At 34.8% G+C, this 12,893-nt stretch overlaps 1 protein-coding gene across 1 annotated transcript in view; it reads left to right on the forward strand.

Annotated features, from left to right (window-relative positions):
• Window positions 1-12,893, forward strand: part of LOC129807210 (chaoptin) — a 132,121-nt gene that overhangs the window by 82,857 nt on the left and 36,371 nt on the right. Inside the window, exon 2 of the mRNA XM_055856313.1 lies at window positions 3,374-3,605. Within this exon, the coding sequence (XP_055712288.1) occupies window positions 3,377-3,605 (229 nt within the window). The 5' untranslated portion in view covers window positions 3,374-3,376. The remainder of the gene's footprint in view (window positions 1-3,373; window positions 3,606-12,893) is intronic.

Consider the following 12,893-nt stretch of genomic DNA (forward strand, 5'->3'; position numbering starts at 1 on the left):
AAGAAGTATGTTTTTTTCACCCATTCCTAAACCCATTTTATTCGATGCTTGGGTGGATGTGGATCAATCTTTCGTCCTCAAGGGACACATTGCAGTCTATGTAGGATTTTTTTTCTCCATTGTATAGGTTGTATAATGTATTTTGTCGCCACTTGGAAAACTTTTATTATCGCCAGGGGTCCATTTTTGTTCAAGAATTTCACGTGTGTAGCGTCCTTTACACCTCCTGTGCGAGAAATGGGACATTCACGCTCACCTGAATCGAGGGTATTACATTGAATGATGAGCAATTGTCATGCGATGAATTTTTTAACATTACCACATACTTTCGAGATAACTTTGAGATTAATTTGTGGTCTGGAAGGCATGTGGATTTTTTGTCCTAAAATAAATTTTTAAATGCTGAAGTTGAAATTCGATATTCATTTTAACCGCAGTTTTCTGTTGATCCCTTCTGAGTAAACAACTTAATTAAACCAAATATTGTTTTTTTAAAGCAACAACTCACTAAGTTTTCCTCCTTTTCAATATAAATATCATGTGGTTCCGTAATGAATTACCGGTTTTACAAATAACGCGTCATTTATTAAAATTTAACGTTTCATTCATTAGTTTTAATCATAAGGTGAAAGAAAATAGACTACGATATATAATGCTCGTAAGAAATAGTGACCGAGGACGGATTCATATTTGGAAACGTTTTATTGTTCTTTGTTTGATGGGATTGGAAGAGAATCACTCATTATGATATGTTTCATCTGGCCAAACACTTTTATTCAGACTGAGAGGCATATCCAATAAGAAGACTGTTTGAACGAAGTCATCGACGTCATCGACCAGTATTCCAAAGACAATACCAGACAACCAGACGACACCGGTATTTGGCAACCTGTCAAAAGCTCCGGAAACTTAGAATTCGCCTTCCCTATAGTCGTAGTATAGCTCCATTGGACTACCATCCCATTTCGGTTCTACAAAATCTTATTGCGATACCAAATTTAGCTTAAAAAAGGTGGCAAAGCATCCCATGATTGGCAAAATGCTCGAGCACATGACTTTGATACTATACCTCGGAAACATTTTAAGCAACATTTAACGTTTATCGATTAACAACCGATTTGAACCGATTTATAAATCAGTGGGGAAAAATAAGAGGCTTGTTAACGATCCCAGGGTCGATATATGGAGGGGGTTCATTTCGGATGGTTCCAAGTCTCAATCTTTAACGATTGGCCTCGAAAGTTGTAGACAGCCAGAGACACAGACGGCCAAACAGCGTGTCAACATTTCTCAGAAATTATCTAAAACGCGAAGAGACGTTGAGAAAAGTCGTCGACAATGTATTCAACGTAAATGGCATAGGGAATTTGGCTTAAAAATTGATGGCAAAGTGTCTTAGTCTTGCAGAGTGCTCGAACTCATGTAAAAGAGCCATCCGTGTATTATATTTTCGCATAATTTTTGGGTACATAACGCTCTACTATCGATTAAATTCATCAAATTATTTAAAAAAAAAACCATTTCGAAATATGAAATTGTTTTAAAAAAGTGGGGTTTACAATATTTTAACATAAGTAACAAGCATACGAATAAATAAAAATTAAATCTGAGAAAAATAAATCAATTACGAGTATATTACCGATTCGCTACCGATTAGGTCCGATGTAGTTGAGTTGGAAATTTAAAAATCTTTCAAAAAAATCCAATTTTAAGCGAAACGGGTAAAAAATCGGTTAAAAAAGGGCCCTCCAAAGTGGTTTTAATTTGATCTTTGAAAATTCGATATCGAAATGGTTTTTGAACACAGGTGTCCAAGGACGAAATATTCGTCTTGACTACCTCTAAGTCATATTCGAAAATATTCGAAAAAATCGTAGGAGTCATTTTCGAAATAAACCAAAAAACATGGTTGCGGAGGGGAAGAAGGTGGGTAAATCGGAAATAAATGACTATCCAAGATAATGTTGACATTTAGGGGGTCTTCAAAGACTGAAAATCGACATCTCTTTCCGTTTGGCCTCTAGCCGTGTCAGAAGTTAAAAAAAGTGGATTATATGACTGCTCTCTCTTTGAGTTCGAGCAGTAAAATAATGAAAAATTAAATAATGTAATGAATTAGCAAACATTATAATTTTACGATTATAATGAGGAACGTATGGCGATCTTGTATGTATTGCGAATCTTTTGTGACGTATCTTAGAGCAGGTGTTTAAAGTCCTTTACCCTTTGAGAACCTGTTCAAAGATTTTGGATAGTGTCTACAATTTGTAAAACCGATTTTTTTAGCAAAATAGAAATAAGTGATTTTCAAAATAATTTTGTAGAATTTTGAAGAAAAAAAAACGATATTACAAACATAACCTCGCTGGTAAATCTTTCGCAAAGAGTGTATATTTGAAGAATAAATGTTTCCGAAAGAAATAGTATTTTGAAACAAATCAGTCATTATACCTATTTAGGAATTTATAGGTTATTTTCGGCTTATACATTTTATTTAACATTATAAAAAAGAGTAGAGAAAATTTCAATTTCATCAGCAAATATTTAAATTAGATCAGTACTCATTTCAAAACTTTAAAAACGATCTTTTCTTATGTCAAGGGAAAATAAATAGGCTTTAATTTTACTTGAAATTATCTTAGATATTACCTATTAATTTTTTTTGAAGATTTAGATTTACTACTGACCAAATTTATTTTTTTACTGATCGTTTATCGAACTAAATTTTGATAAATTTTAGTTTTACGTCATCTGTCCGCATTCCTGAGATAGAAATTTCGATTTGTTGGGAAAAGTAAACTTTCCGTATCGAAAACGCCGACTTACGTTAATGAAATTTTTTAAACTTATTACTATTTTTATTGAGTCTCGATGGAGATTCCTTATGGCTCCGGCACACCTTTTAGATCAGGAAAATTTCATAAAATCGAAATTCACATCCCTTTCTTTCATAAAAGTTTAGCATATGTCTATCCTACTCTTTCACACTCTTTTTCTTCTTTTGAACATCACACCAAATTAAATTTAGTTCAGTCCACTTTGGAGTCGAAAGAGTAAGATAGACTTATCCAAATATTTTGATAAAAAAGAGACGCAAATCTTGATTTCATGAAATTTTATCAATCTAAAAGGTGTGCCGGAGGCATTACAAATAAATTTCAGAAACCAGAAGTTTGCCAATTCCTTAAGGAAAGTTGATTTCCCTTTCACGAGAAAAAACTCTTCTATCTCAGGAAAGTCGAGCAGTTCAAAAAGTGCAAAAACAACTTTTTGATAGGAATATGCAGTGTGAAGAACTGAAATATGTAGTATAGAATCTAAATCAACTTGGCCTTTGACATGAAGTCATGTGTTAAAATTGGTCTTTTGACAGGAAATGGATCGTCGCCGAGGGCCACACGTTTTCATCATATCCATATCGATGATCTATTGGCTCAAGTCATCGGATGCGTGGAAATTGGACACGAGAGACATGCAACTCTACACAAGTCAGGACATCCTGTACTCGTGCCCCCTCAACCCCATGTGCCAGTGCGCAAGTCTACCCAACGAGACCTCTTTATTTCAAATTAATTGCAATGAGGTTTCACTCTATAAATTTCCTGGTAAGTTAATTACCTAGTTAGTTTCGGTTATATATGGCTATGAGGTGGTGAGGGAAGGAAAATTTGCTCTCTGGTGTTTAGAGTCTCTCTCATACTCAGCAACAGAAGCCCCTCTAGTATATTTAGGCCCTTTCCCAGTGCATTATATGGGGCAGTAACGAGAGCAAACCCCAACATCTGAGAGACAGACAAATGTCGGTTGTGGTAAAATGTTTGAATGGGCCAAAAGGTGCATCCACCGCGCCAATCACAAACTCCCAGCACCATTAGCTTTCGTTGGGAACTTTGGGCTAAATCGGAAATGTGAAGCTCTCAATACGTGAAAAGCACTTTATACCCTGACTAAACGTAATTGCCAATATTGGGGCCAGATTGAGATTTATTTACAATCCCTCTCTTGCCACATATTCGCCTTTTACAGTAGCGCTTTTCGGGGTGCCTTGTTCCCCAATAAATCCTTAAACCAATCAATAGCACAAAAGCCTCTTTAGAACATTTCGCGTGGTTTGTGGTATTTAACATTTTTTCCCCGATAATCGCTTCAAATCACATAATCTTTTTAAATTTATAAAAGGGTATGTCAGACAGTAAAATAGAATGCTTTAGCAGATGGATTTAGTTCTTTCATCACATGTCAAATACCATTTAACATTATATGGATAACTCTAAATTCAGTTACAGATATTACAATAGACTTTGAATCTCTCAAATTACTTGACAACATTAACATTTAAAAGCATTTGAAATTGTAGGTCGTAAGAGTAGTGATTAGTATATAAATATTAATTGGAATAGAAAGACACAATGAAAGTTCAAAATTATTAATCCAAAAATTTAAATTACTGAAGAATATTTTAAGGTTTCATTAGACTCTGTCTGACAAATCACACAATCATCGTCAAAAGAAAATTAAAATCTTCTTTTTCGTTGTTTAATACTTGAATTGTCTAATGTTTTTAGTCCTTTAAATTTCGTGCATAACTTGTAGGAAAACCATAACAAAATTGAATAGAGGTAGGGGAGGATGGAACAATCTCAGTTTGGAATTACAAGTTGGATCTTCGAACTATTTAAAAAAAAAAAAAAAAACTGAATAAAACCAGATTTTAGTATGCCCGTATAAGTTATAGGAAAAAACGCGCTACCTTCGGATGACTGATGACTCAAACTTCGGACAATTCAATTATTTCTCTATGTTCCTTATGAGTTTCACTCACAGCCCTTTTCTGAAAATTTGAGGCATTGGATTAGCTATTGAAATTTAATATTATAATGGGCCAAATTCATTTATAACACATTGAAAAAAAAATGATTTGTGCGAAGCATAAGTCGTCCGAAAGTAGCGCGATTTCCCCTATAAGTCGATTTAAAGTTAATTAAAAATTAAACAATAAATCCTGAATTTTAGTTTTTTTAAAATTTGTAATGCGAAAGACGATTTCGTCAAAACGGTTCAATTTTTGAAAGTGCCCAATGTGAGTCGAAAATTGTAAAACGTTGAATAGGTCAGATTGTCAAAATTGATTTGATATTATACTTGTTTTTTTTTTTAGTTTTCAAAATTTTAAAGTTGTAGTGTAGCTGATCCAAAGACCTTTTTTCATAATATATATAAAGAGAGTTTTTTTCATAATGATCACAACGTTACATTATCAAAATCTCTCAAATACGAAAGCGATATTTTTTGAATTGTAAAAACAAAACGATCACATTCGCTCCTCATCTATTTAATTCGAAATAGTCTTATATGGGCTTCAGACCTGAGGCTTAGCCATCCGGCTTAACTCTTCTAATTCCCTATCAGGCGTGATTTTTTAGGGAATCGTTGTTTAGGATTAAATATTTACCCATGCCTTACCATGGTATTATACATCATACGCAAATTGAGTGATTTTAGATGATTTATTTCTGGGCAGCTTTCTTCCAAATTGCTGTCGGGAATAGATTTTTAGTAACTTTAGATCTTCAATTACTTGGGAAAAATGGTCCAACAGAGATGAAAAGGGACAGATAATCCTAACCGGCTTATGTAGGTGAGATTCTTAACGTTAGCTAACTCGGAGTGCATGCAAATTCGATTTAGAGCTGAAGTTGGGAGACGCCATTCAGTTATCTTGAATCAAATTCGTGAAATTATACAAATTTTGTATTTAAACCAAAATATCAAGGATTTGGATGAACTGGCACAAAAGTGATATATGGGTGAAATGTAGACCAGAATGTACTCTATAATTTTCCTATAGAACATGATCTCATCGATTACTCAGAAGCCAAGATAATCGAGGTTTTTTGTTTCTTAACTTGTTTTTTCATCCAGAGTGCCCCAAGTAGTCATTTGTTGAACTTCAACTATATCAAAGAATTGTTGTATTTTGTGGGACTTTCCATTTAAAACCCTATTTTAAGTGTCTTGGTGGAGTAGAGGCAGTCAAATTGGCATCTGAGTGATTTCAAAGCGTTATTATGGGAAAAATCAATTTTTTCACACTTAAACGGCAAAATCGGAGTGATAGCGTAGTCTGACCGGAAAATGATGTATGGACGAAATGTAGAGCCAATTGTGCTCTACAATTATGTCGAAGTAATCATCAAAATCGGTTCAGCGACAGTCGAGATAATTGAGGTTATGTGATATTGAAATTGGTTTTTCGACTGTGGCGCCCCTGGTGTTGGTCCCACGAAGTTCAAATATTTTAGAAAGTTGTAGTATTTGGTGAGATCTTTCGTTTAAGCCCTCATTCATCAAAATCGGTCACATAGAACCGGAGATATGATTTTTTGAATTTTGTGAACTTTGACCCCTCATATCTCCGGTTCTATTTTAACCACAGCGCGCATACGCACCATTTTGGAAACGTCCTAGACTGGACTACAACATACTAAAATTTCATTAACTTGCACAATGCCGTTTTTGAGAAAAGTGACTTTGAATTTCGATGAATTTTGACGCTATCACAGCGCCACCTGTGGTGACTTTTTGAACTTCCATCTGAAAGTGCTCATTGAGACGAAACCAAAAAGGTAAAATTTAGGTCGCTATGTTAATTAGAACCGGAGATAGAGGCCGGTCAATGTTCGAACTTTGACCCCTTATAGCTCGGGTCAGGGGTTTTAGATCGACTTGAGGTTTTTTTTGTTTGATAGGTATAATCAACGGCTACAACATACTAAATTTTCAGCCCGATGCACAATGGAATTTTTGAGTTATTTAACTTTTAAGATTTAAAAATTTTCTTTTTGAAAAAAGCGCCCCTAGCGGTGGTTTTATGAACTTGCGATGTTAGAAGGGGAAGTGGCATTTCACGAGAGCTTTCCAAAAAGCCCTCACTTTTTAAATTCTGACAATTAGAACCGGAGTTATGGCCATTTTAAGAAATTTTTTTTGGACCCTTATAGCTCGGGTCAGGGGGGTTGGGGGACCTTAAGTTTGGTATTGATGGAAAGCTCTAAGGCCCAGCTATAACATACTAAAATTTGAGTCCGCTGAATGCCATAGGGACGGAGCTATTGAGAAAACAAAAAAAGGGGGGTCTTCAAAATGGCGGAAGGAGGGGTGGGGGGTGGGGGGTCTATGCACCAAGTTGCAATTTTCACCCGATATATAACCTTTGCCAAAAACCGCAAGTTGATATCTTTTTTAGTTTAGGAGCTATTAAGCTCCAAAGAGCGGCCGGCCGGCCGGCCGGCCGGCCAGCCGGCCGGCCGGCCGGGAACGTAAATTAGCCACATATATATTCGTGATCAGGAAGTGGCGAAACACATTTTGGCCAAGTTTGAGGTCGATCGGACGACATGAAATTTTGTTAGGATTATAGTAGGTGAGATTGTTAAGAATCTCACCTAATACATTTTATAATTGCCCATGTAACCAAAACAGGCCAGCATGACTTAATAATGTGGTCGGCATTACTTGTTGACCTAGTCAGATACTGGTCAAAATCTGGTCAGATTACTAAAAACGTGCAAGCGCCTCCACCTCGTAATTACTTAATGACGACGTAATTACGTAATGACAATTGTGGTCGTAATTAAGTAATGCCGACCTGGAATCTGACCTCCTTCCCGTGTTATGAAGTGAAGTTGGCTCTTCTTCTGAGGGGAAATTTGGAAATTTTTATTTCGAATAATAATACTGTGTGGCGCTGATGTACCCAAAGTGGTGGCGCTACAAATAATTACCTCAGATATGGAGAAAATGTTTTCAAAGTCCCAATATGCCAATAGAATATCGCAAAATTTCATAGATTCTTTATATGTTAGTGAAAATGCAGAGACTGGTTACCGTTAGAGTTTTTATTAAAAATTCATATAGTCACACCCCATTCTATAATAAATCGTTTTAATTATCATATTTTGCCTATTAAAAAAAATATTTTTTTAGGAAAATTCTGAAACGCCTCCAAACAAATCTTACATGCTTTTAATATCATGTAAGCATAAAAATAATGGTTAAAACCTTGCAATTATTGCTAAATATAAAAATTATTTTTGACTTGCAAAATTGTGTGGTAAAGTCAATGGTGGACACCCTATAAAAAAAGGAAATCAGACAAATCCTACGAATGTCGTACGACAAATTCCATTAAATAAAATAATTTAGTTCTGTTATTTTTATTAAATGAATGAGGATTTATATTTAATAGAAAGCCACGAAATATTCTTATATTTGGAATGATCAATATTTTAATAATATAAATAAATTATTAAAGTATTTTTAAATTTGTAACTAAGTTAAGGTACAAGATTCATGTGAATAATAATTAATGCGTGTGTTGTACCATTTAGTTATAAACACAGACGTATTTTGCTCTAGGAGAAAGAATTAAAAAACGGTTTGAGGGTCACCTGTATAATCGCCATTGGAGATATTCGGAGTATCTTACATTTTATTTCAATATTTTAAATTTAAAAAAAAAATCATTTACTTCTGTGTAGTTAGTTAGGGATCATATGTATAGCCAGTATCTGGTTCTCCAAAATCTAAATGACAGCTGTTAATCATCGAGAAAATTTAAAAACTCCATCACGTCATTCCATATGGGTTTTTATAATTAATTTGTCTCCTGATCGCACAGATACAAAGCGTCAGTTAAATCAGCATTTGTCGTAACTTCATTTTTGCGATTTCGGGATATATACATATTTAGAATCGGCGTAATTTTGTTTATTAATCGCATTTGAGAAAAAGAAACTTTTATAAGCCCATTAAAAATTATTTTAAACAAAAATTATCGTAAGTGCCCTTAATTAATAAAAATTTATCAGAATTTGTCGTAACTTCCATTTCTGGGCAAGTTACGACAAATTTTCATACAAAATTTTCTCTAATCAGCATTTGCCGTAACTTCTTTTGCTCGTTTGCGTGGCTTGTAATTTGCAGCAAAAATGTAAAATTTCTCATTAAAGCGTTCACAAACTCTTCCAAATATTCAAAGACAGTGAGAATAATGCAACATTAACTAATTTTAATTCAATGTTTACGAGAAAAAAAAATAAGAAAAAATCCCTGCCCATCTGTCATTAATTCAAAACAAAAAAAGCGTCACGGCGCTAAATTTATTCAATAAAATTTATTAAATTAAAGCTTTTAGGGACAGGGATAAGAGTTTAATTGATTAATTTAGTCAAATAATGGTGCTTATTTTCACTAGAGTCATTGAAATTGATATAATGCATTTTTGAAAATTGTCGTAACTTCCCAGATCTCCACACATTGGAAGTTACGGCTTTATAAACGATGGAAGTTACGACAAAATCTTATTGTGTTTCATTGAACATATATCCCAATATCTCATTATTCAAATCATTTTAAATCATATTTAAATCATTTTATAAAGATTTTCTCGAGTTAACTAACAGTTTATTAGTGCCACTATTATTATTTTGACTCAAAAGTATCGCATTCGGGGCTCAATTTTAAGAAAAATAATTCTGAACTGAAAATTTCGTCTCCTGGAAAGTTGTCAAAAGGAAGTTACGACAAATGCTGATTTAACTGACGAAAGAATGAACTCTATTTTATACAAAAGTTTTGCTTCTTGCTAGACACAGCCATAACCCGTTTTTCGAAGCTTATAAAATATTTTTGGGACAACTTCTTTAATTCATCGTTCTCCTCAATTTTTTCGTCGCTTCTATTCCCTGCTCTTTCAAAACCATAAGTTCAATTTAAAATGGTTAAAAAATTTTATTGACTTTCCTTACAATAGCTTTTTTTTGATTTGTCACATTTTTCCTCTCAAACTTGAACGTTTACAAAGTCTGCCGACGTTTGATATCCTCAGCTTTCTTCGTCTCATTGTGATTTTAGAGTTTTCATTAGACACTTTCTGGAGGTTCCAAATTTTATAGTTGCTGCTACGGAGGAATCCTCAGCGGTGTGCTTATTATTTGTTGCAAAATGGAGTTCCTTTGCAAGCCTAGAATAAAAATCTGTGATAAACAAATGTCTTTATTTTTCAAAAAACACATTATCTGAACATTTCTGCTGCAGAGGGATCGCGAACCTCTCATTGATTTCCACCTTCTCTACTTACCTCCATCGTCTCCTCAAATTCCATCGACTCCTACTTATCTTGCAACATTTGTGTAGTAGCTCGGCATATTTGTACGGCCGGCTCGTGATTTCGAGTTCCACTCCCGGATAACACGACTACCAATCAACTCATCGATCCTCATCGAAAATTTTATCGGCATCACATCGATTTTTCAATGAAATTTTTGCAGCACACCGAAGAGGGGAAGTTGAAAAAATACTTGGGCGAAGAGGGGAAGTTGAAAAAAACACGTAGCGGGAGGGCGCTCGCGTCACTCTGTCATTTTGTTCCTGGCGTTCAAAGTGTTTGATCAAAGTGTTTGTGGCTTGCGAATTTTCTGCGATTTTCACGGTAAGTTTTGTGTTGTTTGTCTAATAAATTGCTGAAAAATAATCTCCAAGTAATCTGAATGTGTTTTTCAATGAAGTGTTTGTTATTAAAGGTTTTCCCTTCTTGAAATTTGCCAAAGAAAAATACATTGTAAATTTTTTGTGGGTCCGCCATTTTGAATTTTTTTACTTTTGCATATTTTTCATCTAAATTTCCCAAATGTTCTTTTATTTATTAATTTGCTAGTGCGATTTTCGTGTATATAATCGAATTGTGCACCAATGTATTTATTTTTTTTCTTAAGTTTCTCTGCAGTTTTAACTAATTATGGACATTTTCTTCCATCCATTTCCAGAGAATATCATCCATTCAAAGAAAAAGCATTTTGTGGAGGCATTTGAGCAACTCAAGGAAAACCTCAGTCTCAGGCAGAATAAGTGTGAAATTGTGGCTCCCATATTGGGTACCTGAAACTCCTGTGGAGCTTGAGCTTGGACTTCAATTTCAATTGTGCAATCATCCAGCGTCTGTGATCTCTGCGCTGAAAAGTCTTCTTGGTGTTCCTCTTGAATTTTCACCAATTTTCAGGGTAAGTTTTCATTTTCTTTAAAACAATCTAGTGAAATATGTTACCATAAGCTTACTGATGTGTTTTGTAAAGCTACTTTAATTGTGTTGTGTTTTTCCTGCCTCATTTTTGCGTATGAAAAATGCATGGAGTAAATTTTTGACATTTCTTTTATGTATAACTCATTTTGAACTGTTTTATGTACTTCCAGAAAGTCATCAATTCTGGAAAAGAAGGTGGAAGCAACTTCCAGAGAGGGTCTTTCGGATACTTCCAGAAACTCTTGGGCGCAGTCATTTCAACTTCCCGGATAGCGCCCCACAGAAAATCAATCCAGGACAACACACACTTATTCTACCCATGTAGAAAGATTTATCTTATAAATAAATCAATTTAAATTGAAATAAAGTATTTTCCTACTAATTTTGGGGCTAAAATATATGTGCAGACAGCCTACTGAAAATCTCAGCAGATTTTCAGAAGTCGTGTCTGCTTGTAATCGTAGGATTCGGCATTCAGAAAATCTGCCGACATGTCAGCAGATTCCTAGAACAACTTCGGGGACCCTCTTCATATAAAAATCTTCAGACAAGCAGCTGACTGTCGGCATAAAGTTTGCCGACGCGCCGATTAAGTCTGTCGACATCGTGACGAAATCGGCAGACTATTTTTGATGGGTAGTCGCACTTTTGAGGTTATGAATGCTGACGATTTTGTTGATGGGTTCCCAATTTGAATGCTGTCACATTTTGTAGTCTCTTGAGCTGTCAAAAATACCGACGTCGAGATTTGGTAACTGAGACCACGGGCTTACGTAATGATTTTTCCATGATTTTTAAAAGTAGGAAAAATTGTGGAAAATTTCGGAGAAAAATCCAGTTAGATTATTTGCTTATTGCTAGAAACTTTCTCTGTATACTTAAATTTGGCACACTTTCACATAATTTTCCAGAATCACGATTGAAAAATGCAATGAGCGTTGGTAATAACGACGTGGAAATTACGTCAGATTTAGGTAGAAATTAGGTAATACTAAGGTAAATACTGCAAGATAGCACTACCTGATTATTACGTAATTCCGACTACACTTGTTACCACGCTAATATATTAGGAAAAAACCTTAAACAATACAGTACATAGGAAAAGTTCGTGCAAAGAGTTCGCTTATTGCCACAAACTTTCTCTATATACTTAAATTTGGAACACTTTCACATAATTTTCCAGAATCACGATTGAAAATTGGAATGAGCGGTGCTAATAACGACGTCAAAATTGCGTCATGCTTAAGTAATATATTCAATCACAAAATGGCGTAGGTCATTCATTTACTTATTTATGACCTCTTGATTACCACATGTAATTTGCCTATTTTCATCACGTCGTAATGAAGTAAATTTTAGGTAGTAACAATAAATATCGTGACCTGACGTATTAGTTACTTAAATTCTCCTAGTCAGACTTCAACAGGTCAGTAGATAAGTAGTGACGACGTCCTTATAAGGTTTTCATGTCACTTAGTAAGGCTTGTGTTACATGGGTGTTTTCTTGCTTCGCGGAGGGGCGCCCCGCGCCCGCATAATACAGGGTGGCTGAAAAAAATGCAACGACTTTCAGGGCGCATAGCTGTCAAACCGCTGGTGACAACGGTTTCATATTTTGCATTGTGGTAATTCATTTTATCGGCTAAAAATCCACAAAAGCATTTTCGTTAATATTTCCGAAACCTTTTTTAAACCGTAATGGAACTTAAACGCTACAATTTAATGTCGCTATATTTTGCAGGGAATGCGGAAACAGCTATCTTTAGGGCTCTGCAAAACCCTGAATGTAATTAAACTTTCCGCGTTTCGAAAC

The sequence above is a fragment of the Phlebotomus papatasi genome, chromosome 3 (genome assembly GCF_024763615.1).
Source record: "Phlebotomus papatasi isolate M1 chromosome 3, Ppap_2.1, whole genome shotgun sequence".
Lineage (NCBI taxonomy): Eukaryota > Metazoa > Arthropoda > Insecta > Diptera > Psychodidae > Phlebotomus > Phlebotomus papatasi.